Here is a 26808-nt window from a genome sequence, read left to right as displayed (position 1 = left end):
AATGATTAAATAAAAATAATAATTTAAGAAGAAAAAAAACAATGAAAGAAAGACGACATATTCATTTTTTTCTCGTATTCAATGATCCTTCCAAATAAGGGGCATATTACTTTTATCTTACCGTTATCTTAACATATGATCGCGTGATGAATAAATAGTAATAGTGAATAGTGAGTATATTTGTCATTACACAGATTATGCATTCAATGCCGAAAAAACTTATTAGGACTTAACATGTCTGAATTTTGACATAACGCCTTAATGGGAACATTAAAATAAGTATGTTTGCACTTTAAGGCATTTTAAGACAAGGTACTGCTATTTGGTCTTTTTTAAAAACGCTACGTTTATGAATTATTGACAGTTTTTGTTCTTTGCCGTAAAGCGGTGTTACCAGAACAGGCCAAACAGAACTTCTTAGATGAGATTCTGTGGTTTAAATATGGATCCTTTTTATTAGTATTAAACTCGCACTCAGTCATTCAAAAAAGAAAAGACAAATAAAGTCTGGGAGCCCAGGATCAATCCAGCTGCCATCAACACCTGCTAGGTGGGAGAGAAGTAAAGATGCTGCTGCTGATTCGGATCCGGATCCGCCCAGTCAGGCGTCACGGCACCGACAAGATGGCCGAGAGTACGGGACGAAAATGAGGGAGGAAACAAAAACACTGGTGACACTATCCTTGCTGTGGATGCCAGACCTGTAGAGCAGCGGGTGACGAGTTAGTGCAAAGATATAAGCCGGGTTGCTTAGAGTTTCTGTTCTGTGGGTGACATTTGCCGTATGCAGACGAATTGTAGTCCAAGCTGAGGGAACGTTTGGCAGGTCGTCTGCGTTGGCCAGGGAGCTAACCCGCTAATCATGTTAGCTAGCTGACGACACCGTTAGCTAGAGAATACGCTTTGAGAAAGTGACATCAGGTTAAATTTGAAATACACAGTCGTCGCTGCTACTTTATTACAGATATCATTTTTTCGCAAACGGTATTACTTCTACGAGTGAGAAAATTAATTTAACACACTAGTTAACACTTAGCCTTCTGGTTAGTAAGCTAACATTGCGGATTTCTTCAGAGTTAGCGTTAGCAAACGTTGGTTAGCGTGCTCAGCTGTTTTGGGTGTCTTAGGTTGTTCGGATACAGAAAAAGTGCATTAGTTCGTGTGCAGGAAGGACATTTTATTGTCCTGTTTGAGAGTAACCGGGGGTATTCTGAGCAGATCTGGGTAGCTAGGTGTGCTGCAGGAGCGCTGTGGGGCATTAACGGCACCACAGCCGGGACTGTAAACACAAGTGAAACCGATCAGACCTCAGCCCTGCACTACAGAACCAGTCAGCATCACCATGGCCCATTCTCCCGTTCAGGGTAACCTGCCGGGGATGCAGGTAAGTTAAATGTCTGTGGAGTCTGTCCGCAATACGTAGTCGAGATGACTGTCAGAACAGAATTTAAATCGTTTGCCTCCCTGCTGTGAGTTTGTACTCCCACTCGGCTCAGTGAAGTGAAGCGTTTAAGTACTCTGGTACATCGCGTCAATTCGCCTCATGCTCTGGGCAGAATAAATCGGAGGTACATATTCTCTAAAAGCTACCAAAACACATAGACTTGCGTGTGCCGAGGGTAAGTTAATTAACCTTTCTGCTCCATGTGTTTTCATTGTTAGTATCACTGACAACAAGTCTACTATTTAATGACACATATTTTGAATTGCAAGAGGTAAAATTCGGATATTTCAGTCATGACTTGAAGGAAATATTGAGCTCTCACGTGCCGTTGTGCAGAGACGTGCAAGCTGGAACTTTGTTCCTGCATCTCACGTATCCTTACTGCGCCTGTAGAGCTTGTGTTGGGCAGATGACTAGAGCAGATAACTGTTCCTAATGTAAACTGCCTCACGCACCAGATTATGCTGTCTTTGCAGGCTTGTTAGTAAACACAAGATGCATATCAGAAGTAGAGAAGCTTTTGGGATTAGCCAACGGCTACCTCAGTTAATACATAGTAACTCATACTGAAAGTATACAAAGGTTAGGTTTATGTTATATGAGTCTGCACAACACTAAAGCACGCTAAATCATCGTTGTTGCCTGCCAGTCCACAATTTGGAGAAATTGTAACACATTTTACTCGCAGAGTCAATGGTTTTTTCCTTGGAAAATTGGATTTAAAGGCACCCTTTGACAGAAGGGTTCCTCCTTGTATAAACCAGTGGCTTCATTTTTTTAGTAATCTCAAAATGGACACATTGACCCTGCCTTTGCTCAGAGAGGTCAAAAAAAGAAGTTGTTTTTGTTGGTGCCTAGTCCTGTGTTTCCCACATAACAGCCTCTTGAGAATTCAGTAATTTTAGTTCACTTCCTGTGGTGTTAAAGGTTTTTTCATACCCCACTCAGATACACTCAGTGTTACTATCCACCGGCCCCACCGATACAGTTTTCAGTGAATTCACTAAGCACACTTTCAGTTTTTCCATCATAAGCACTCCAGAGTGTTAAGCTTTTCTGTGTGACTGCTCAAACGATTTAAAATCAGGCAAAAGCAGTTACTCAGTGTTAAACAGGCAGCATGTAAAACTTGTCAAAGGAAATAAGACGTACAAGAGCTGTGTATGATATCACAAAAATACCTGTACAAATTTTTACATGAGATAAATATGTCATATGGTGATATCATTAATATAGTAATGCTATGCGTTTACATTCCCTACTGTGGTCTTGTCTGAGAACCATGTGTCAGTCTCTGACAGCGGGTTAGTACCTAAAAAGGAGCTACTTAAACTGTCTCTAACAAAGCACAGCACTTTGTAAAATATGTAAGAACAGTGTTACCACAAAAGCTGGAAATGACAAATGTGTTTCACCACGTGAGGCAGAAACAGTGTTAAGTGCGACCAGGCTATGAAGGAGGAGATGCTAGCAGGACTTTAAGTATTTAAGATACAACATTCTAGATAGAAAGTATTTTTAAAGTATTACAAAAATTTTCTTGTATCATGAGCTATATCACACCCTCTACCACCTACACATACAACTGCTTGAGCTGCTCAATCATGGCAACCCATGTCAAGAAGCTCCCAATGCACATTTTTTGTGCTGATGTTGAACTTACTGAGTCAGCAGAGTGTTAGTAACTAAGCCTCAGCACTTGGCGACCCTGCTGTGCAATATTACATGCTCTGTCACTTTGTCAATCCGTTGCTGTGGTTCCTAAAGGCTTACATCTTTTAATATTAGCTCTTAGAAATTTCTTCGTGCCTAGATATTTCACTGTAACTAATGTGTTAATCACACTCAAATTCATTGAGCTCTTTAGAACAGCCCATTCTCTCACAACCGTTTGTAAAGGCAGGCTGCTTGGCTAGGTGCTTGATTTGTATACACCCGTGCATATGTGACTGAAAACATTTGAATTCAGAATGGTGTGGCCCAATACTTTTGTCTGTATAGTGTATGTATCTGTATGCTTATATACTGTATATGATATATGAGTAATGACATGAATGTATGATTCATGTTAAGTAGCCCTGATCTCCAAGTCCCCTTGAAAGCCTCATACGGGTTGATTGACTTAATCTTAGATGTTTTTACTGCAGTCAGACTTAAGTCCTCAGCGTATTAAGATTTTTAATGTGTGTTTATACATGCTGCCTCAGGCCTAGAGAGTCCAAAGCAGAGCTACAACGTTTCATTTACTAATAATCATGAGAACAGTAACTCAGCCTTTTTGAAAGTTTAATTTGGTCATTGTTTTTCTCTTCTATATGTTTTTTTTTTTTTTTTTTTTTTTTGGGGGGGGGGGGGGGGTCTTTTGTTTGTTTGCTTGTTTTGTTTCAAAAAAATTAATGAAGAAAATGATGAGCGCACAGTAAACCCCAAAGGGGTAGCTCGACTAAAATGTTGCCTTCCGTTTACATTTTGGGTTTTTGTTTTTTGTTTGTTTGTTTGTTTGTTTGTTTTTAATGCTTTCTTAACCTGCATGCTGTCCAATTTTTACACTTTTCCCTTTCATTCTCCTGTGTCTTTCTTTTTGTGTACACAAACAAAAGGTGTTGCAATGAGTGAATTAATGTGTCCTGTAAGAATGGCACCCTGCTGGTGTTTCCTGTTTGTTCCCCAAGGCTGATTTCTTTTTAAACATTCCTTTCTTTTATGTTTTTTTGTTTGTTTGTTTTGTGTTTTGCTTTTTCAATCCATCTTCCCTTTCCGCCTTTGTTTTGTTTCCCCTGCCTGTCAAACATCAGAATGCTAGAGTGGACCCAGAGGAGCTGTTCACCAAGCTTGAGCGCATTGGCAAGGGTTCATTTGGTGAGGTATTCAAAGGCATCGACAACCGTACACAGAAGGTCGTGGCGATCAAGATCATAGATCTAGAGGAAGCAGAGGACGAGATCGAAGACATCCAGCAAGAGATCACTGTGCTGAGCCAGTGCGACAGCCCCTTTATCACCAAGTACTATGGCTCATACCTGAAGGTGATGTTTGTTTCTCACACAAAAGCAAGGTTGCAATCAGCAGCATACTTTCAGGTTCATACGTATTTATAAACATTTGGTCTAATTTTGGCTCTTTACACCACCGCAGTGGATTTGACATCAAACAGTCAAGATCTGATTTAATTGTAGACTTAGCTTTAGTATTCTGTTTTCAGAGAATCAAAGATGACTGTGCATGCTGGCAAAACATTTAATATTTGTATACAATTATGGTAAGAAGTGTACATATGCTTGTCACAGGCATAAATGTCATGATATTTTGTGGGGGGGTTTATTTCTTTTTGTGGGTTTTGCCAGGGTGGAATGATTATACAACATACAGCTTTAATGTGCACAAGTCAAATCTAAATCCATTTTGGATTTTCTCATCACTTGGCGTCAAAACTGTACATGGAGGTTTATACTTACACTCTCTTTAATCATTTAATTCAGTGATTTAAAACCAGTTTAATTAATGGTCCTGAAGGTTTTATAGTGTATTTTAACTTGATATGGTCAAGGCCTGTTGACGTCTTGTTAGTGAAAATGATTGACTACTGGTAATTTGTCTTTGCCAGCATCAAAAGGATTTGTTTGACAACACTCATTAGATTGACCAGTTCTTATAAGAAAAAATGTCTTGAAAAATTCAAGGAACTCTGTGAGGATCTTAAGAAGGATAATTGTAGATTTACACAAGTTGGGAGGTCTCTTGGAGCCATTTCTAAACAACTGCAGATTCAGAAACCATCAGCTGAAACTACACAAGTACAAGTTATTCAGATGTTTTCACCAGTTTGATCTTGAGGAATACTCAAAAAGTCAGCTCCAGATGAGAGGAAATTGGTTAGCATGTTCAGGGATGACATAAAGACCAAGTCTGTTAAGAAAACTCCTGGAACACCAGCCTCACTGCCCACAGTGAAGCGAGTTTGACACCGCCATGGTCTGAGAGGTTGCAGATCAAGAAAAAAGGCCCTGCTCCAAAATCGACATCTTTTGGTTTGACTGAAATTTAGTCGTCCACATGGACAAACAATTACCTTCCGGAGATATGTTTTTTGTGTTCGTCTCAGACAAGAAAAAGATTGAGCTGCTTGTCTACAATGAAAAGAGGTATAATTAGAGGAGTGGAGATGAGGCTTTCAAACCTAAAGCCTCTGTACCAGCTGTCAAGCATGGTAACAGTACCATCGTGCTAAGGCTGTTTTGCTGCCAGTTCTGCTGGTACATCGCACAAGATGGATTAAATAATGAAGCATGAAGACATCAAAGCTTTTCTGCGAAAGCATCTAGTTGAGGTGCAGCTTGCTAAGAGACATTTAACCAAATATTAGCAGGGTATAGCACCAGTTATTAAAAGTGGTTTTAAATGATTTTAAGAGAGTGTATATACCGTTGAGCCTTCATGTGTACTTTTGACCCTGCTTTGGTCGTCTTGTTTCTTTTAAAGCCATTAAATCTGTATGCTGTACAATCAGTCCAGCCTGGGAAAAGAACGATACAAACAAATCATTAAAAGCCCCAAATTACAGCGATATTTATTCCCGTGCTTGGTGTCAGAGGTGTGGACTCGAGTCATTAATTTTATGACTTTAGACTTGACTTGAAAAAATGTTCTAAGACTTGTGACTTGACTTGGACTTTTACACCAATGACCTGGGACTTGAATTGGACTTGAACCGGTTTACTTGAAGAGACTTGATATTTCACCCCAAATATAAAATGTAACACGCATATTATATAGAAAGTGTGCACCATTAATTCAATTCATTTATTCAAACCACACTCCGTACGTATATGTGCGTGAGCTGTAGCACAGCCAATCAAATTAACCAGATTTTTTTTTTTTTTTAAGAAAAAAAAACCCTCGAAAATGCTGCAAGGAGTTATTTTTTTCAGGTACATAAACTATGAAGTAGTCAACAAAAAACCGAAATGCAATATGCAAAACATCCAAGCAGAGAATCACAGACAGAGATGGAACAACTTCCAACTTTGTCCAACAGTTGAAGTTGCATAAAGAACAGTAGGTGGTCCTTCTCTTTTGCTATGATGAGATAGCTGACTTCATCTAACTAGCAAATGTTGTCCAGGCTCCATTGGTGATACAGTTTTTTTTAATGTGTATGATATTTTTGTCATGCGATTTTAAAGCCGGCCCTACAAGTGCATCCAAGAATAACATGCAGCTTATCTCAGAACTGTCGTTGAAAATTATTATTGGAGCTAAGTTTAATTGAGCTGCATTTTAAAGAGATGCAATTTCACAATTTGTGTATATTTTCTAAGTTCACTATTTTGTCATGTGTTGAGAAAAACACAGATTTAAAAATCACATGGTCTAATATTTACATTTAGCATATAACTGCAACATGCTTTTTTTTTTTTAAGACTCGAAAGGACTTGAAATTCAAAGTTTCAGACTTGTGACTTTACTCGGACTTTTACACCAGTGACTTGAGACTCGACTCTGACTTGCCTGACATTACTTGAGACTTGACTTGTGACTTGAGGATAAAGACTTGAGACTTACTTGAGACTTGCAAAACAATGACTTGGTCCCACATAAGCATTTGACCACCATTATTACTGGAATGAGAATTCTGGAATCTGGAACACATGAGATGCTCTGCCAGGCCTTTACTGAGGTCGACTTTAGTTACTTCTTACATGTGTGTCTGTGCAACTTAAGTACCTGATTACATGTATTCCAAGTTACTCCTGCATTAACACAAGATGTTTAGTCGAACTTGACATTGAGCAAATTTGATGAGATATACAATGAACTTCCTTCTGCTGCCCACGTTTCCAACAAATAATCCAAAATTTAATGGGGATTAGCCTAAAAATGACTCAAGACACCCACCAGAGATGTGTTTTTAGTTGCATTTGTATGTGTGCGCATGACAACGGGGATTCTAAGGCTACATCAACACGTACTCAGGTATTTTTGAAAACGCAGATTTTTCTATGCGTTTGCACCTTTCGTCCACATGTAAACTGCGTTTTCGGTCACTGAAAACTGAGATTTTTAAAAACTCCTGCCAGCGTGGATATTTTCTAAAACTCAATTTTTGCATTTACGTGTGGACGAGGAAAACAGAGAAAACACAGCGTCAAAGGTGTGCGCCTTTTTTCACGTCACACTGTGTGCCACGTTATTGTTTTGGTGAAATTAATTTATACATTGGCGGACTTTAGACAAAATACTGTTACTGTTAATTTTACTCACTGCAGTGTTTAAATGCTTACATATACACACACAGTTACTGTTCCTCCATACATAGGACTCAGTTCTATGCACCATCTTTGTTTACTCTTTCCCACCCAGGCTTCTAGACTTCTGATTGGCCAACATTTCTACACGGTTAGGAATATATCACCATGGCATGTTCCTAGCAGTGTTTTCTTTCTTTTTTGCGTTTACGTGTGGACGGGATTTTTTTCTCTGTTCTCAAAAATACCCGTATGTGTGGACGTGGCCTAAGTATCACATTATGGTCCGAATCTAAATATCACTGCAAACTAGCTGAAGCTATAAATGCAGTGGTGTGTTCTCTGGATCCTGTAACATACTTGTCACTATGCAAAAAGTAAACTAAACTTAAAAAAGCAACTGTATATCTTTCACCCACAAATATGCCAAAGTACTCAATGTCTTCTCTTTTCATTCTTCCTGTTTACCATTCCAGGACACAAAGCTATGGATCATTATGGAATATTTAGGTGGCGGTTCAGCATTAGATTTGGTAAGTGGTTCTCTCAACCCAGTACAATAGTTGTCAAAAGAAAACCTCTGACACTCTTTCCTTTATATAGTATTGACAGTGTTTGTTCACATCTCAAGCCCAATGTGTATATGGGTCAAAATGTTGTATGTTGTCCATAGAAAATTTCTGTAAATTTGTGTTAATGAGACTGAACAACATTTTATCAGCGCTTCGAGCTTAGAAGCAGTAAAATGAGTCTGTCCTTTTTACAGGAACTGCTGGGATTGATGGCACACTACATAATTCAAAATGTACATCTACTGAAACAGCATTGTATTGCAATAGTAGTAAACAACACAAGTGTCACTATCACTGTTTATCACTGTACACAAAACCTGTATTGTCTTCACTTTTAGGACCATTTGGTATCCCCCAGGTCACACTGACTGAGGATGTATTTGGGGTTTTAAAACCTAGTCTGACATAGAACTATTAACAGTTATTGTCTTCATCTCAGTTTCAAACAGTAGAGAAAACATGTATGTTTACTGATTGCAATTAGTCTCTGTTCGAATACAATTAACAAATATGAACTCTAAAGTCCTCTGACAGCTAAAACTTTTGGTCATGTTGAGGGTGAAAGACTTCCCTGTGCTCAGATTATAATAATGTAACCATAATTGTGTGTTTGTATCTGTGACATGTCTGTATAGACACGTCAACCTGACCCAAGACCATGTAAAGGATATAAATGTACTGGCTATAGTAGTATGTGTGCTCAGTCGTTATTTCTGGTTTTTACATGTTTCTCACAGAAAATGAGCAGTCATCTCCGTGAAGACAACTCTGCTGAAACCCACAGCTCATAGTTTTTGTTTGCTTGTTTGGTTTTTTTTCCAAAGATGGAGCCTGGAGCTCTGGATGAGACCCAGATCGCCACGATCCTAAGAGAGATCCTCAAGGGCCTGGAGTACCTGCACTCTGAGAAAAAGATCCACAGGGATATCAAAGGTAGCCTTTGAGTGCTATAATTAGAGGACACATGTTTCAGCTGTTTAGGCTTCAGGGAGTGAACACAAATATCATGGTTTTGACACCCACTTAGTTTCTTTCATTATGATGTTGTTCACTTGAGATGAACATTGCAGCAGTTCTCTGAAAGCTATCTGACCGTTCCCTCTTTATTATAGAAATTGGTGATGTAGATAAATGGCATTAAGAGAATTGTCTGAAACAGTAGCAAGGCTGGATCACATCAGCTATCCTTCTTGTTCCTTTTGCAGCTGCCAACGTTCTGCTGTCTGAGCAAGGAGAAGTAAAGTTGGCTGATTTTGGTGTTGCCGGGCAGCTCACAGACACCCAGATCAAACGCAACACTTTTGTGGGCACCCCCTTTTGGATGGCCCCTGAGGTCATCAAACAGTCGGCCTATGATTCCAAGGTGAGTTCAGAGCCAGTTACATAGTGTACACTGCTACGTTGACTTACATTCCTCTGGCAATCTTTCAGGCTACACTCTGCTGTAAATGTAAACTTCAAAGTTTTCACGATGCTAAAATGACACAAAAAAGAAAACTGTGAATAACTTGTACATAGAGCTGTCTAAAAGCTTTCCTCGACAGCAATTGAAAACATGGTCAGTATAAATCCATTACATATATTTTTTAACAGACGCTATGAAAGACCGGTGACAATGAAAATAGCATCTTTACCAGTCATGTGGTTGTAATAGTGTTAGAGTTATGTCAGCTTAGGCTGATGCACACAGCGTAGGAAGAGCAGCCTGCAGCAGCACATGTGCTTTCAGCTGCTTTCAAAGTGACAGCTACCATGTCGAACTGGTGCCCACTTCATTGAGATTGTGCTGCATTTCATGTCCACTTTCTGCAGCAGGTGAACAGTATCTGAAAGTCATCTCCTTAAGAAATGGAATAACAGTCCTGCAAACTGGTCCTTCGTTTCATCCATTAACTGTTTGTGGAAATGGGTGTTAAGTAATTAATTATTATTGTTGTTGGTGACTGCTCTGTGCATTTCTTAAAAGGATGGTAAATGCCACATAGAACAGGAGTAACTTTCTGAAGTGGGCGCTGGCTCCCTATGAGCAGCAGAGGAAAGATGTGAGTTACCAGAGTGACTTGTGACCAAAAGGACATCAGTAATGGTTCGTCCAGCCGGCACATATAAACTCGCAAGAAGAGTCTTGGTTGTCTGTAATTAGTCTTTTAGTGGATAACAAAGTACATGTGTGGCCTTAAAATGAACTTTTTTTAAGTTGTTATTTTCTTTTTTCTTTTTTTTCGCTTTTTTTTTTCGCTTTTTTTTTTTTCTTTTTTTTTTCTTTTTTTACCATTGTACCATATAGGTCATTGTTATCCTTAATGAGAAACTTGTTTTACATGGAAATGCTTCCATCAGCATCTGCATCATTTTAAAATCATTTGGTACATTTGGGTTAAATCTTAGCCTGGTGCGACTCTGTGAAGCACTGTGGTCGACTATCCACTGAGCTTTAACCTCCTAAGACCCGAACTCTTCCATAGCATGCATTTTTTATTTCTCTTTGCTATTTGGGCTGATTGGGACCTGATGATGGTAAAATTGAAGAATTGTCTTTTTTTTTTTTTTAAACCAGATTTTTGTTTCTTTTTTTTTTTTTCCTCGCCTGTCCCATTTGGTTCTTTAGCCATCAGAATTGTTGTCTGAAGACCAACAAGGATACCCAATGGATTTACTTTGCCAAATGGATCATCGTGGCATTGCCGTATTGGTCCATTTGGTCGATCTTTGTTTTTATTATTTATTATATTTTATTTTCAGATGTTACAGATGGGACAGACATGAGTGAGAGATAGGAAAGGGAGAAAGAAAGAGGAAGGAAAGGAAAAACAGAAGGGGAGAGGGACAGTGAGAAAGGGGGGGAGAAAAAAAATAAAAATCTCCTGGATCACCTGTTGAGAGAAGAATAGAAAACAAGCAAAAAAAGACAAAAAAAAAACAAAGCAACATACTAAACACAACACCATCGCATTAATCTAGCTAAGTGTAAACAGCAGTAAATACTAAATATTCAATGTTGTTGTGCAGCACGCAGGACAGATGTGCTTCGAAGTAGCAGCCAAGAAAGGTGTAATTTGGGTCTACGAGCAGTGAACACCCGTGTGCATACCTGTGTGGATCAGCGCGCTTGTATTCCAAAGGTTTCTCCATGTAACGATCTGCTAGGGAGTGTGGGGGGGCCACAGCCCCGTCCTCCAGGGTGTGAAGCAGGTATGGAGGAGATCAAAACTCCAGACATCCAGAGGCCCCCAGAACACAAGAGACCATGGAAGACCAACAGAGGGGCAGCCGCGCCACTGTTCCAGTAAGAGCTGAGGAGAGTCCCAGATGAGGGTTCACTCAGCAGCCGCGGAGCAGAAGCCAGGGGGAGTTGCAGTGACGCGCCCGTGAGCTCCGCCGGCCGCCAGCTGTGCCTGAGTGACCGAGCCCCAGGCCGAGAGGCCGGGGGCACCCCACCCCCGAAGGGGCCCGAGCGAGCCCCAGGCTCCAGGCCCCGATAAGCGGCCGCCAAGGAGTGAGCCGGTGTGTACCTGGACGCCCACCCCCAGACACAAAGAACCACCAACGCACCGACACCTGAGGGAGTCCGCCACCGGCAGGGGAAGTGGTGGTAGGTGGAGATAGGCCTCCAAACCTTGGAGGGCCTGAGGTGTCCCCAGAGAGGTGGCGTCTGATACCCAGCCTGACATATAGACACAGACATACAGGCACACACAGACACAAACATCCATTCCCCCCCTCATGCTCTCATATGCACTCACTCCACACTCAACCAACGTGGAGACAGACATAGAGAGACGCTGTACACACGATCACACTCCCCAAGCGTACTCTACAAACCGGGTCTAGGTACCCTTGCCCCTGGAGGGGGGAACTGCACCCAGATTTAGTTGTTATTTTCACTACTTGACCACAAATGATCTTTTTCTTTATCTAGCTTTGTGGAATTTAGTTATTTTTAGTTGTTTTTAGCTTCTTTGTCACAAAGTAAAGGATGTCCACAGCTCCACAGTCATCGGTCAGTCACTCCAAGGTATAACGAGAACTCTTACATTTAGTTTATCTTATATTTATCTTCTGTGTGTTCCAGGCTGATATCTGGTCTCTGGGCATCACTGCTATTGAGTTGGCAAAGGGTGAGCCGCCCCATTCAGATCTCCATCCAATGAAGGTTTTATTCCTCATCCCAAAGAACAATCCGCCCACACTGGAGGGCAACTACAGTAAACCACTCAAGGAATTTGTCGAGGCCTGCCTCAACAAAGAGCCTAGTTTTGTAAGTAATATTAAGTTTTGTTTTGCTGTCTGTACAGAGTTTTCAGACTGCATCACATGCTCATCTCAAAGCTTTGTTTTTACAGAGACCAACTGCCAAAGAGCTGCTGAAGCATAAGCTGATCGTCCGTCATGCGAAGAAGACGTCCTACCTGACCGAACTGGTGGACAAGTACAAAAGGTGGAAGGCAGAGCAGTCTAGAACCACAGAATCCAGTTCCGACGAGTCCGACTCGTAAGTCCAAAATGTCTTTAACTGTGAAGTGAATTTTCATTAACGAAAAAATGCATTCATCTCTGTGCTGCTTTGTTCTGATGAGCTGGAAGCACTTAACATGCATGACTTTATCACTCATCCTGATAAATGTCCAAAATCCTCTTTAATATCTGTCCAATCAGAGAGCAGGATGGCCAGGCCTCAGGTGGGAACGACTTTGGTAGTGATGATTGGATCTTCACCATCCGAGAGAAGGACCCCAAGAAGCTGCAGAATGGGGATGGCCAGTCAGGAACAACAGATCAGGTCAGCCATGAATGGATTTTTGTTTAGTTTTTAAATTTTTTTAATTTGACACTTTATCCATCTGGCTCCTTAGCCAGCTCCATTTTCCTACTTTGACGTAGTTTATCTGCAGCTTATGCGCACTTTACTGTGATAAAAAGTTGTGATGTTATTTGGGGAAATTGAGAATTTTTTGTTTTTTAATCCCCTGTAAGTGCACTTCTTTATTTTCTTTTAACACAGAAAAAAGACATTCCAAAGAGGCCTTATTCACAGAGCCTGGCCACTGTTATCTCTCCTGCATTATCTGAGGTAAGCAGCTTCATGTGGACGATCAGCTGAGTAGTTGTTCTCCTCCACAGCCATCACTTCTCACTTGGTCTGACTCGTGTAGCTGTGGTGGATTTCTGCAAACTATAGACGAGACTTGTTTTTCACACTGAATATTTTGGGAACTGTAATTTGTGTGTGACTCATTCTTTCGCTCACATAGTTTTTGGTGTTGTCCAAATGAACTTTGCTGCGTTTCCATGGTTTTCAAGCAGGGCTTCCATTGAGTAATTTCCCTTTGTCTGTTTCACTCATCTAAACATTCAAATTAATTGACTAAACTCAATCAAACAAGCAGTTTTATTTTGTTTTTACATTTTGAGTGACTGCGTTTTCAGAACATACGTGGTATATAAAGATAAACAACATGTCACCACTTCTTCCTGTTGTGCAAAATTAATGCTCAACCGTTTCTAGCTCCTTAGATGTGTAGTTTTGTATTGTGTCTTTGTGTCATTAGATTAACAAAGTGTGTGGCTCCTTCCCTGTGTTCTACCTCCCAGCTGAAGGCACGACAGGAACAGGTGAACGGGAACCCCTTGGTCCTGGATGAGCTGAAAGAGGCTATCCTGCTGGCTGAGGAGGCCTACCCTGGCATCTCTGATTCATTGGTTGCTCACATGGTGCACAGGCTCCAGAGGTAACAGCTTCCCTCAGATTTAGTGCTCAGAAGTCAGTAACTATACAAAGCAGAAGATGCCATTAATCTGTTTTATACTTGTCTCTTCTTTCTTCCAGTTTCTCCACAAGCAAGACATCCACTTCCTCCACTTAGTGATTGGTTCTGTCCCAGCCCTGCTCTCCCAAGCCCCTACCCCCCCATCCAACACCGCAGCCAGATCAGAGGGTTCAAAGTCAGGGGTGATGTCATTCAATACCAGCTGACCACATGTGACCTCTTTGTGTAGGGCGGGGTGCTAACCTGGCCTATAAAAATGACTGAACTCCAAATCAGAGGAAAAGAAGGAACCTCTGGAGAGCTTCTTTTATTCAGTAATAAGGAGAAGTTAAGGGAGCAGCAAGACCTGCTGGAAAGGCTTTGATGGGACAAACTCAGTCAGAGTGATGTCAGCGATGCTGGGCTCTGTGTACAGGAGACTTCTCCAGCCTCACACAGCAGAGTCCACAAGGAGCCAAAAAAACTCCCCAAAATCCACAACAAGACTTCAGCCGCCCTACCCCTCCCCCACTCCCAAAGTAGGAATCATATCCTCCCCAAACCTCTGAAAGCATGCTTGATGAACCTGCAGGGTTATTATCTTAGTGTGCAAGCTGTGTGTGCGTGCGTGCGCGTGTACCTGTGACTGCGTGTTCATGTGTTCTCTCACGCAAGTAAGACTCCCTGCTTAGGCAAATTGCAGCATTCATAAGGAAACCTCAGGTAAAGTGCTTTAAGTGGAATTTGTCCTCCAATGGCGCGGGGGGTGGGGGGCCATGCTGTACATGAATACAAGTTGTCATTGCGGGAATTGAATCACTGTGTACAAAATGGTCATGCGCATTTTGTAGATACTGATAATGTTTAAAAGCAGATATTTAAAGTTACTCCAACAGTAAGAACAGAAAATGCCTTGCCTTTACAGATACACACAAATCTGTGTTCTGGCATTACATCAGTTTTCTTTGACTTATCAGTGAGTGAGATTCATCAGTGTTTTGGGGTTTTTGGGGTTTTTTTTCCAAAGTGACTTGGTTTCAATCTCACATTTCAATCACCTGCTGAATCAAACTAACTTTGTTACTAAGCTGACTTTGTTTAGTGGCAGAAGAATTTCCTTTGTTTCTTTAGTCAGGAGGAAAACTGCTACCTGTACTTACGTTTAGACAATTAAAGTCAGTTTTGAAATTTTGTAGGTCAAGATGAAGTTAGGACAATTACAAAGAGGAACCTTTAGGGGTGATCGAATGCTGATATGTGAAGTATTATTATTCCTCGGCTTGTAATTTCTCCTTAGCAGTGTTTAGAAACTCAACGTGGAGATGAGGAAAAAATGGCAAGGCCCCAAGAAGGCAATCAATCCACACAAAACTTTGCTCATGGCCAAATTAAACTATTGATCAGCACAAGCCAAGCTGCAGAATCCAATGCCATCTTTATTATCCTCACACATTTCTGTTCTCACCTCCACACCGTGCTATAGAAGTGCCATGTCTTCTTTTATGCTTTCACCAGATCTTTGTAGTATGATTTGCACCTTTTTTTTTTCTAGTTTTCAGATCAGTTTTTTTGCACTTTGAAAGTGTGTCAAGTATTTAAAGAAACCTGTAAAAAAAACAAAAATTTGCTAATAGCCATGTTTTACTATATATGTTTACTTAAGAGTTCCAGAATTTACTACTGTGCTAATGCAGCAATAATGTTGGTGAGTTGCATCAAGACGCACTTGTCAACACAGGGACTGAAAGAAATTAAGAAATATGTGATATTTTTATAACTGCAAAGAGTTAAGTATGGAAATATGGAATGCTTTATGGATATCAGCACCTGCCTCTGGCAACAACAAAAAAAAATCTGTAACTTACAGAAAAACATATGCTACGAAAATAACAAAATGTGTACATTTGGTCTCCTTTATCATAGCTGACAGTTTATAATACTGTATATAATCTTTGCTTGTGTCATTTGAGAATCCCCAAGTTAAATTTAAGCTCCTTATAAGCTTTCAAAGTGACATGAGAAATAAAGATCTAATCTAACTGAGAACATAATGGCCACATTTACTTTTCAGGAGTTGTGTTTGTAGACTGGAAACTCCTTCAACACCATTCAGGAATTTAGTTACTCCACTTCCCCTACCATTGTGCCACATTCACAAGTGTTTCTAAAGGACGCTAAAGCAATTCCCCAGCATGGTAAAGTATACATTTGCTTGTTGTTTGTTTTTAGGTAGGAAAGAAAAAGTCCTGTTCTTATTCAAAATTCCCAGAACACAGAAGGGGAGCTTCTGGCAGTTTAGGATAGTAACTGCCTCAAAGTCACAGTGACTGGAGCACATTGGTCGACAGCTACAGTGAAAGATAATTAAAACTGCAGTAGAGACACTACACAACATGAACCTGTTAATACAACATGAACCTGTTAATGCAACAATAGGTTTGTTCTTGATCACCAGATCTGGCAAGTGCATCTACTAGGAGGCTGAGGCAGTATTTTATTTACTGACATTAAATGTCAGTGAGACCAGAGAAATGGCAAACTGAGCTATATTTACTACAGTCAGTGTCCTCTTTTTAAAGCTAAATAATTAGCACCAAGTAATTACCCAGATATGATATAAACCATTTCTAATATATAGTTCATGAGTATGATTTATTGTAATCACAATAACTTGTATGTTTTTTTTGTGGTAAGTACTTTGGGCAAGAATGGTGAATACTACCTTCTTGCACTGAAAGACAAATCCACCCAGTCATCAAACTAGCTGCAATCATTTGTATTTGAAGGCATATTCAGTTACAGAATTGTAAGAACGTAGACACTGATTTTAAATGATGTCATTGCATATGTGGAAGAAACCACCGCTGACATAGATGTTTAGTGTCAGAGCATTGGAGCATTGAATAGCCATAACATGACAGTGTTCTTCAAGCCCAAAATTAATTCAGACTTTCAATAACGAAGATTTCTTACTGAGGAAGCTGTGTGTGGTGCCAGATTATCTCCTGTTAATATCGTTTATGTATAAAATACCAACAGCATATTACAATACATACATCACTGCACTTTGAAATAAATACAAATATTGGGATGATTTCTTTGTAATTATGCATGTGTAAAAACATGAAAGACAAAATTAGTTGAAGATAATAAAGCTCAGTGCAAAAGAAATCATGTCAAATTTACAACAGTTCAACTATAGATGACAAACCTATGAATGGTTTTTAATTATATGAGCTGATATGTGGATAATCAGCTTCTGTGCTATTCAGTGCCATTTCACTCGGGTCACTCTAGCTGCTACGTCCATGTCCAACTGTGAGCTGATTTCTCTGACAAATTGACCAAAATGGCACAGGCACTCTGAGACATGAAAGACAAAATCCAGCAGAAGAAAGGGGAAAGCCATAGTGAGGGAGTTGCTTTAGATCTTTGTCTGTTTGGTGCACTCATCATCAGAGCTGGAATCAGAACTCCTCCTGTCCTCTTTGTGGCTCTCAGCTGAGCCTTTCCTGGGCATGTCGAAGTTTTTCCTCTTCTCCTTCTCTTCAGGCTCCATTTCATCAAACTGGGCCTCTATCTTGGTTGGGTCAGTGTAAGTGTAAAAATAGGCCATGATGGCAAAGATGATACACACCAACACCAGCAAGGAGGCGAAGAGAATGTACTCGGCCCACTGGTGAAGAGAAACACAAAAAAAGTGTTCATTTGGAGCTTGGTATAAAGGGTGAGAGACTGCATCACCAGTCATAGGTTGTTCTGAAATTCTTCACTGCACTTCTGGTGTACCTTATTGAACTCAACCTGTGTTGTTCTTGTCCATGAAATGCAAGTACAGCAACTTACAGACATTTATATCACTTAAAATAAACCTGCCCAAAGTCAGTGAGCACAGTATGCATATGCATCCACTCACCTGATCATTTAGCGTTGCAGCCTCAGCAACAATAAGCACAATGATGTTACCTACGGCAACGGTTAACAGCCAGCCAGCCTGCAGCACAGACTTCATGTTGCTGGGTGCCTGGATAGCAAAAAGCAGTATCCCAAATTATAAGTAACATCAAGAATGACATCATCAGTCCTCAGGTTACATGTTGCATTCTCTAGGCAGCTGGCACAGACCTTATTATCAAATGAGAAAAGTTAAGGAGAGCACCCTCTACCTGTGAGTAGGAGAACTCGAGGCCTGTCACAGAGAAGACGACCTCTCCTGTAGTCATGAGGAAATACTGAATGATCTGCCAGGCCATGTGCACAGAGTTAGGCTTCATGTCCATCACTGCCTTGATGTTCTCTGAGCACTGGAGCATACAGAGAGGTATGCATGTCTTAGCTGCTTCCAACAAACACTGAAACCATGATGTGACTCAGGGTGGATTTACATGTTACCATTTCTCCAAATGTGAAAGTGGATGGGATGATCAATGTATAAGAGCTGCCAAAGCCCAGCTCCTGAGTGTAGACGCAGCTTTCTCTATTATCCTTGATCATGAACTCAGCTCTGCCATATTAAAGAAAACCACCAGTCAAAACAGTATAGTATAGTATAACCATATAGAACTTTCATATGAATGAGAACTCAGTCTTACTTTCCATGTGAAACACTGAGATATTCTGACATGTTGCTGGTAAAGTTGAACACCTTGTCACGCACGGTTACATTCAAATCTGAGCCAAAACCATTCAGAACTCTGCGGAAGGACAGTTCAAAAACAGAAAAGATCCAATTATAAACAAAAGAATTTAATACCAAGGCCTAACTCATCATACACGATAAAACAGTGGGAATGAAAACTCTGTTTTAACAGGAAGAAACCTCCGGCAGTAATGTAAAATGTATGAGTAACTTTAAAAAAACAAAAAGAACAAAACACTTGCCTTATAGCATTTTCACCCTTTTCTGGCTTTGAAGTCATGTCATCGAACTGGAGAAAAAGAATATTTTAGCATCTCACATGCACTGTATCGTTTTCATCTCAGCTGTCTCAACGTACATGTAAGTTTTTACAAATATGTTATTCTTCCATCAACAAAATGCTTCATTCCTCCATGCTTTTACCTTGAAAGTCTACATGTTAAGTAAAGGCTGCAAGAGTTTTAATCTGAAAAATCTTTAGGAATTATACCAAGGAGATTGGAGAGAAAAAAGGCCAAGTTCATGCTCCCAATATTAAGAATTTTACAGTAAAAATTTCCCAGCTTTGCTTCAGGGTTGGCCAGGTGTTTTTACCTTTTCAAACCCAAGCTTGGATCCCTGAATGATAGCAATGGTATTCCGAGTGCCATTAGCCAAATTGATGGTATTTTGTTGCCCAGACTCCAGAACCAGTGTAAACTGGTTATGAAAGGTCAGATAATCCTCATTAGCCTGTAGGAGAAAACAATTGCCAATATCAGAAAATTTTTCAAACTTGCATCTGACCAAAGTGTCTGGGAATAGTTTCTTGTGTTGGCTAGTATACCCCAAAACCTTTCAAGGAAATCGTTTTGTTATCAGCTTGAATCTGTAGATCCCTGTTAACCATGTTGATGAACTTCACTTGGCTTTCAGTACTTGATGGGAAGTCAGGCAGGGTTTTCTAAAAGAACAATGGAATTTTGCATCATACGATGCATGTTTAATAAGTTGCCAAAAGTGTGCTTGGGGGTTTTTTTTTGTGTTACACTCACATCAATCTGTATCTGGAGCAGGGCAGCAGCCACAAACGCGAGAGCAGCTAGGAACATCCCCACTGTTATCCTCCTTAAAGGACTGCAGAACACACACACACACACACACACACACACACACACACACACACACACACACACACACACACACACACACTTGAAATCCTCTTTATATCACTATCCTATATTCAGCCACATGGAACAGTGTTTACAGGATGTCATTTTATAGGAGGCATTTACTTTATTCTATTTGTCTTTTTGAAGGCTTAAAGTAATTGCTTATTTAAAGATTTCTACAGTTTGAACACATTTTATAATTTGGTGATGTGATTTGTTTACAGTCATGTAATCTTCTACAGACCGTTTATGCATTAGTTGTTTTTGTTAGTTTGCTTTGTTTTCTTTTATTACAAAAAAATAAATTATAATTAAATAAAGATAACAAGCTACGATGTAGTACATTAATTAGTTGCTATGTGAACCAATTATTTAAAAGGTTACTGTAAAGAAATAAAGACCCTAAAATATATACATTAACAAAAAATATTAATTGTGCTAATTCATCAAACAACTATTTTCTTACACAGTATAACAATATACATTAACAGAAATTATGAGATGACTAATGGATAGTAAATATGAATTTTGTTTTCATTCTTGAATGTAAAATGGTATCGATTCAACAAAATGAAGACGGAACAAAACACTCACGTGAAGTTAAAGCACTTGGCAATCAGAGGGTAGATCAAAGTGTCCATGACTGGCACCAGAATCAGGATCAAGATAGGATTGACAGTCTGGTGGGAAGAGAGTGATGCTTAAGCCATGTTCACACACACAGTGTGGTTTTGAGCATCGCTTTATATCACAATCATGCATTCAGGACATTATGCTAAACCAGCACCATCATCTAAACCACTGGCTGATTCTGACAGGGATTTGTTGACAATCCCAGACTCTCCCAATGCTGTCAGCTCTTCATGCATGAAAAATACTTAATTTAATCAGGTCAGATGTAATCAAGCCCAGTATCTCACCTGCATCTGATCAGGCTGGATTGTAATCGCTCCCTATTGGGAAAAGAAGAGAAACAGTCTCATTAATATCATCCATTTCTGTGGTTTGAGGTCACAAGGTGTTATACCTGTATTTAACTGTTTTTTTTGCATCAAAACATTAAAACATAACACTTGCAAAGTTGCCGTTCATTGTGGTCGCCTGGAAGGTCCATCTTGAACCCTGTGAAACAAACACAGTTGTCATTTTTTTTCCTGTCACCGGATTTTGCTTCAATCTTTCATTTCAGTTTTACAGCCATCTCAAGGCCATATACCGTATTTTTCAGACCATAAGGCGCACTGTCGATTTTTGAGAAAATTAAAGGGTTTTAAGTCTGCCTTATAGTTCGGAAAATACGGTAAATGTGGGATTTACCTATATTATAAGGTAAAAGTAACTCTTTCACTCAAGACAGTATGTTCCTAACACTGGATTCAGGTGCTAGTTATTCATAGTCTCACGTATGCACACATACCTGCTGGTCAAAGAGAGCCCAGAACATAGGCAGAGGGATGTAGAGGAACAGCACCTTCAATGCCATCTTCACCTGAGCAATCAGGAGTTTCTATGCCAAAAATAAGAAAATGATAAGAAATCTATGGCCATGCTGTTTGTATTTGCATGTGCCTGTGCTCCACTTACATCATATTTCTCCTCAGCCCAGTCCATCCAGTGGTCTCTCTTGGGATACTGAGAAGAACGATGCCTGAAACGGTTTTTGACGGCAAACTACAAACAGCAGAAAGACAATTGCAAAATAATTACTCTAACTGTACAGCAGGAGATTCAAATGGGATTCACTTTTAAGCTAGAAAGACACTGGAACCACCTACCCCGATGCACTTGCAAACTTTCACAATGATGTTGCCCTGCGGGGGGTTCCTAATGTACATGGGACTTCCAACAATGAACACAACTGCAAACACACACACGACACATACAGGAGTTACAAAAGTAACAGGAAATTATAAATGACAATATTGTTTCACCAGTTATCTCTTTATGGTGCAACTTTCTTAGAAAACACAGTTTATGGTGACTACTAGGTTTTTTTTAGCGGCTTGGTTAGAATTTCTGTAACAAGCACTCAACTACTTAGCTACAATTTGTCAACACTTAATGAAGGATACGCCATCGAAAAGAAGCATTAATTTGCTTATTACAGCAAACAAGAATTTTTTATAATAAAATCCTTACTCAGAGCTACCACCATGAGCGCAGCAGGGACACCGAAGGCCAGCGGATAGCACTCTTGCTGGATGTGAATACCACATGTCTGAGCTGAAGATGTAAGGACACAAAAATCAGTTTGTGACCCAGTGGTATATTTTATTTTCTGTGATCAGTTTGAGTGTTGTGGCTCTACCTCTGAGAATGGGAGTAATCAGAGTGGAGATGAGACTTCCAGCATTAATGGACAGGTAAAAGATGGAGAAAAAGGTGCTTCTCTGTTTCTCCTGTGGGGCACAGCATTATATTGCACACTTATTTCCTTAGATAATTTAGCCATGTCATTAACATTATGGATTAATCTTTGTCCCTGGCCTTGAAGGGTGTAATAAAATTACAGGGGCACTTGTGCTTGCGATCAAGTAGTTAATAAAAAGCTAGCAGGAACAAAAAAACAGATAAACAAAGTGCTGACCGAGTACAGCTGATAACTTTGATAACTGTGTAGCTTTAACTGCTGTGTGCAAAGGGCAGTCAGTGTATGCTGTCATGTATATATTTGGTGTGTGTATAATTACATGTAAAAGTACATCTCTTTGTTGCTGCATTAATTTGTGTGTGGTTTTGGTTGTCGTGTTGTTTTATAATAACATATATGGTCACAGATGTCGAGACTGAGATTCACGTCAAGGTGGCTATGTCCATCTTTTATATACAGTCTGTAATGAATGTGTAAAACTCTTGGACTCTTTGAAAAAAGAGGTGTTTCTGGCGAGTTCCACTCTCTGCAGTAACACATATGCTTGAGCACCGTCTGACCTGATGATCTTCAAACTGGTCCCCTCCAAAAGCAGCCACACAGGGTTTGATGCCTCCTGTTCCCAAGGCAATAAGGAAGAGACCCAGCATGGACAAAGCTCTGGGGGCAAAACAAAGTACAGACAGATGTTCATTTGTCTGACAGTGTGGATCCAGTGCATTTCTATTATGCCAGTCAACTCTGGGTGTGTTTAGCTCACACGTGTAAGGTCATGTTGTCAGGGGTGCCATCCTTGTTAGTATCTGTGATGTCCTGGATAGCACTTATAGCCATGACGACCTGTCCCACTGTATAAACAATGGACAGGTAGACAATCGTCCTACACAGAGGAAAGAGGACAAGGGATGTGTGAGGCACTGAGCAGATGTACAGCATGTACAGATAAAGGTAAGATAGACAAGGATCAAAACTCCAAGGTTAAACACTTTAACCATTTAAACTGAGTCTTCATGCAAATACTGAAACTGAATACAAGCAAATTATAGGTTGGTGTCTTTTCATGTATTGATTTGATTTTATTGAGAAGCTCACTTGAACTTCCCAAGCCATGAGTCTGCCACAATAGCTCCCAGGATGGGCGTTAGGTAGCAAAGAGCCACAAATGTGTGGTAGATGGTGGTGGCAAAGTCTTCATCCCACTTAAGGAAGTACTTGAAGTACAACACCAGCACGGCTGCAGACAGCAAGAAGAGAGGAAGGCAGGGGGGCACAAAGGAAAAAGTTTATTGAGTTGAAGCTTACTCTATATTCTAAAAATTCATTAAGTAAAAAAAAAAAAAATAAAGTAACTATAAGTGTCAAAAATCTAGTGGAAAGTTATACATGCACAGTAGCATAAAAACATCCTTAAACAGCATACAGTAAATACTTGATTAAATCAACTTTCAGGTGAAGAAAAATAACATCAGAACCCAATGAAGCCACTTACCTCGCATCCCATAATAGGAAAATCGCTCACAGAACTCATTAACTACGATGAAAAAGATGCTCAGTGGGTAGCCGAAGATTGTGGCCTGTTAAAGGGGAAAGGAGAAGGTCTACAGCGTTTAATCTTCACGGATATTGCAAGATCAAAGCACTGTGTATTGTCAGTACAAAAGATGAACTGCGGTGCAACTTGAACTTACACTTCTTTTCTTGGGCTTCTTTATCTTTTCAACTGCAGAAAGAAGTTAACATAAGTCCCATATAACTTATATACTTATGGAAACAAAGTAGAAACCGAATAATCTGTGTGTGTCAGGAAATATTTCTTAAAAAAAAAAAAAAAGAAATCCCGCTCACATAGCTCTATACTCCAGATTGAGACTCACCTGCCATGGCTGCTGTGCTCTGTGTCGACCTTAGGTCCCAAATTCTCTGACTGAATCTTTGAACAAAAGACAGAGAGAGAGACTAGTGACTCCTGTCTAGATCCTCGACACTAAGACTAAGTCAACATGACCAGGTCCTTATGTAACCTCCTATCAACGATTCTGCGACGCCCACTGATGCTAGACTGTGAAACCAAGTACCATCTCCCAATTTGCCCTTCTCAGCATCATTGTTATCACAAGTGACTGTGTCAACCCCTAATTATCTGATGACTCAAAGAACTCAGGTGCAATAAGACGCACGGTTAGAACAGCTGATAACAGGGACAATACTGTACAGTGTTTTTCCTTTTTGCTTTCAGGTTCCATTATCACTACTAGTTCTTAGAAACTGCACATTCGGGCATTGCATTCTCGTAAAACCTCATTAGCCCTGTTTAGCTTCACATCAATCAACCACAACATTAAAACAGGCAGGTAAAGTGAATACAGGTGGAGCAAATAACAAGCGATTGTGTCATTATGATGCAGTGACCTGCTGGGAAAGCGTCGTCCAGGCATTCACCCAGCTACACATTTTTGCAGACCAAAGACAACCTGTCAATGTCTGATTGATAATGTGTACAGGTTTTCATCACGATTTCTAAACTGGTGATGGTGTTTGCCACCTAGAGAGGAAATACAGTTGAAAGGTTTCAATCTGCAACAGGTAGACTCTTTGAAGACTCCTTTTTCCTGGGATGGACAGGATTAGAAATGAATAAGAGGCACAGCTTAGGTTTGGAGGATTTGGAGATGAATGAAAGAGCTGCAGAGGACAGATAGTGGTATATCAGGAGATGGATGTTGCAGACTAAGCTGCCAAGAGGAAAAGAAGAAAATCAAAGAGAAAGTTAATAGATACAGTAGAAGAGGGCATGTAGCTTGGTTTGATGTACTGTACAAGAGGATAGAGTAAGATGGAGGCCCAAAAACTGCTGTGGCAGTCCTACACGTTACGTCACCGGGTTAGTTGCAGGTCATAGCTTTAAATTAGTTTATGTTAGCTAACTAGAGACTGAATCAATAACTCAAAGGAAAATAACGACACTAAAACAGAAGATCAGTTTGAGGGAATCACTTATTGGGCTATATTAGCCATACTCTCCACTTTACTGTCTTTAGCAATAAGTAGCTGTAGGTTGTTTGGATAGCAGCCATGGGCAGTGATCCCCTCAAACTATTTAGTTTTACTGTTATTTCTCTCCGAGTTCTCTTGTGTCACCAGTCTATTATAGCCGCAACCAACCACATGAGGTCATTTTAAAACTGAAAACACTTATTTCTTAAATCCATCTTCACAGACAGAGTTACATATAGGTCAGGGATATAAATTAACCTTTGTATGTGTAGAACAGTAAAATTATCAGATAAATAAGATACTGTCATGAATGTTATTCATTCTGTGAATTCTCTTTGGGCTGATGAAGTATCTTAATAATGATTGGATTCTACTGCCATTACATTAGGCACTTGACTTCCTGCTATTTCTTTAAACTAGTTTGCTTTAATGTTGTTTTGTGGGGGAAATCACAGATCCCTGGTTTGTATCTAGCGTCCTTCTGGTAGGTATTTGGTTGCCATTGAGATGCGTGACCTCAGGTCTTCAGTACATGGATGGGCCGGGTGTGCTAGAGCTTACATGTGGAAAGATTGGAGATTCTAAACCTCATTATCCTGCATGTTTTGTGGCAAAAACTCAGACACTTTCGCTCTCTTCGCACACAGCAATTTTTGTCATCATGTGTCTCATTGTTTTTCAGTGCACTTTATTACAGATGCAAAAGTTGGATAGTTTTGTCTTCTCCTGTCAGCTCCAGTATTGTTCAACCACATATACTAATGTGAACAATAGAATAACACTAAAATAAACGTAATAAAAAGGACTAAAAAGTGGACCCTATAAGGAGTCATTAACACGCCTCTTGGCAAAGCAAATGTTTGGTACAGCAAAGCATTCAGACCATGATTCTGCTAGCTAAAACTGCAGGACAGCACGTTTTGTTATATTACAAACCTGCTAAACAATAAATTAGAAGCACAAAGTTACCATTTCTGTATAAAAGTAAAAACAACAAAAAGCATATAGAAAGGACAAAGCCTATAGAAGTATGAATTCCTGCACTTCATTAAAGCAATCACACACAGCATGAAACATTAGCAGGACTCACAGCAGACACATGATGCTCAGCTGCCCAAATCTCTGAATGACACCATGAGGAGTTTGTTCAGCAAACAAATGAGAGGTTGTTTTTGTGGGGGGCTTTTTTTTTTGGTGTGGTGGTAGTGTTGTTGAGGGGATGGGGGATAATAGTGATTACAGGTAGGATTAGTTGGCCTTTTACAGGGCAGTGTGGATTTTACCAGAGTCGCATCCTAAATTCACTATGAACTCTTCAATGAGCGTGCCACCAACGGCAGCACAGGCCTCCATTCACTTTCACACTGAAAAACCTGGAAGAAAATTTAAAGGGTGAAGGCATGAAAATAAGAAGTGTCAGTTTCATTGTGTAAGTAATGACCCTATGAAATTCAATTATATTTTATTAGTACCATACTACAACACTTACTTCCACTGCTGTAACAAAATAATTTCACAAATATGGTTAATATATAGTGTTTTCTTATCTAGCCAAAATACAACGGAGTAGAAAAACAGTAGTTTCTCTACAGTAGTAGAGCGATGTTACGTCCCCAAGATAGAAGTATAGGGGTGGGTCTGGGAA

The 26808-nt window shown here is 40.0% G+C and overlaps 2 protein-coding genes across 2 annotated transcripts; one reads left to right on the top strand and one right to left on the bottom strand.

The window, feature by feature from the left end:
* The first annotated feature begins 559 nt into the window (after positions 1-559).
* Positions 560-17120, top strand: stk24b (serine/threonine kinase 24b (STE20 homolog, yeast)). The gene is made up of 11 exons (XM_086281534.1): positions 560-1384; positions 4240-4470; positions 8166-8222; positions 9086-9194; positions 9467-9624; positions 12334-12519; positions 12605-12753; positions 12918-13041; positions 13264-13332; positions 13854-13990; positions 14089-17120. The coding sequence occupies exons 1-11, from the start codon at positions 1343-1345 to the stop codon at positions 14123-14125; spliced, it is 1299 nt and encodes a 432-aa protein (XP_086137660.1). The 5' UTR covers positions 560-1342; the 3' UTR covers positions 14126-17120.
* Positions 16489-26808, bottom strand: slc15a1b (solute carrier family 15 member 1b). Its single transcript, XM_086281535.1, has 23 exons — positions 24044-26808; positions 23858-23889; positions 23659-23743; positions 23262-23403; positions 22930-23049; positions 22730-22829; positions 22107-22197; positions 21938-22021; positions 21574-21656; positions 21383-21469; positions 21216-21305; positions 20876-20920; positions 20719-20751; positions 20393-20478; positions 19682-19763; positions 19474-19590; positions 19242-19379; positions 18890-18936; positions 18601-18702; positions 18401-18512; positions 18175-18312; positions 17925-18032; positions 16489-17684 (listed from the first exon to the last, which is right to left on the bottom strand). Exons 1-23 carry the CDS (start codon positions 24048-24050, stop codon positions 17433-17435), a joined length of 2181 nt encoding a protein of 726 aa, XP_086137661.1. The 5' UTR covers positions 24051-26808; the 3' UTR covers positions 16489-17432.

Source organism: Aulonocara sp. 'chitande type north' Nkhata Bay, linkage group LG23 (genome assembly GCF_057382095.1).
Source record: "Aulonocara sp. 'chitande type north' Nkhata Bay isolate Kocher_YH1m ecotype deep benthic linkage group LG23, A_spYH_male_GT1.1, whole genome shotgun sequence".
NCBI classification, from domain to species: domain Eukaryota; kingdom Metazoa; phylum Chordata; class Actinopteri; order Cichliformes; family Cichlidae; genus Aulonocara; species Aulonocara sp. 'chitande type north' Nkhata Bay.
Note: the sequence above shows the minus strand (reverse complement) of the source record. Positions and strands in the feature narration are given on the sequence as shown.

Coding starts and splice junctions, on each gene's coding strand:
- stk24b (XM_086281534.1), top strand. CDS start 1,343: ATGGCCCATTCTCCCGTTCAGGGTAACCTGCCGGGGATGCAG. Junction 12,754..12,917: donor AGTTCCGACGAGTCCGACTC/GTAAGTCCAAAA, acceptor CTGTCCAATCAG/AGAGCAGGATGGCCAGGCCT. Junction 13,333..13,853: donor TCTCTCCTGCATTATCTGAG/GTAAGCAGCTTC, acceptor TCTACCTCCCAG/CTGAAGGCACGACAGGAACA.
- slc15a1b (XM_086281535.1), bottom strand. Junction 20,752..20,875: donor CCACAATGAACGGCAACTTT/GCAAGTGTTATG, acceptor TTTTCCCAATAG/GGAGCGATTACAATCCAGCC. Junction 18,313..18,400: donor CTTTCACATTTGGAGAAATG/GTAACATGTAAA, acceptor TGTATGCTCCAG/TGCTCAGAGAACATCAAGGC.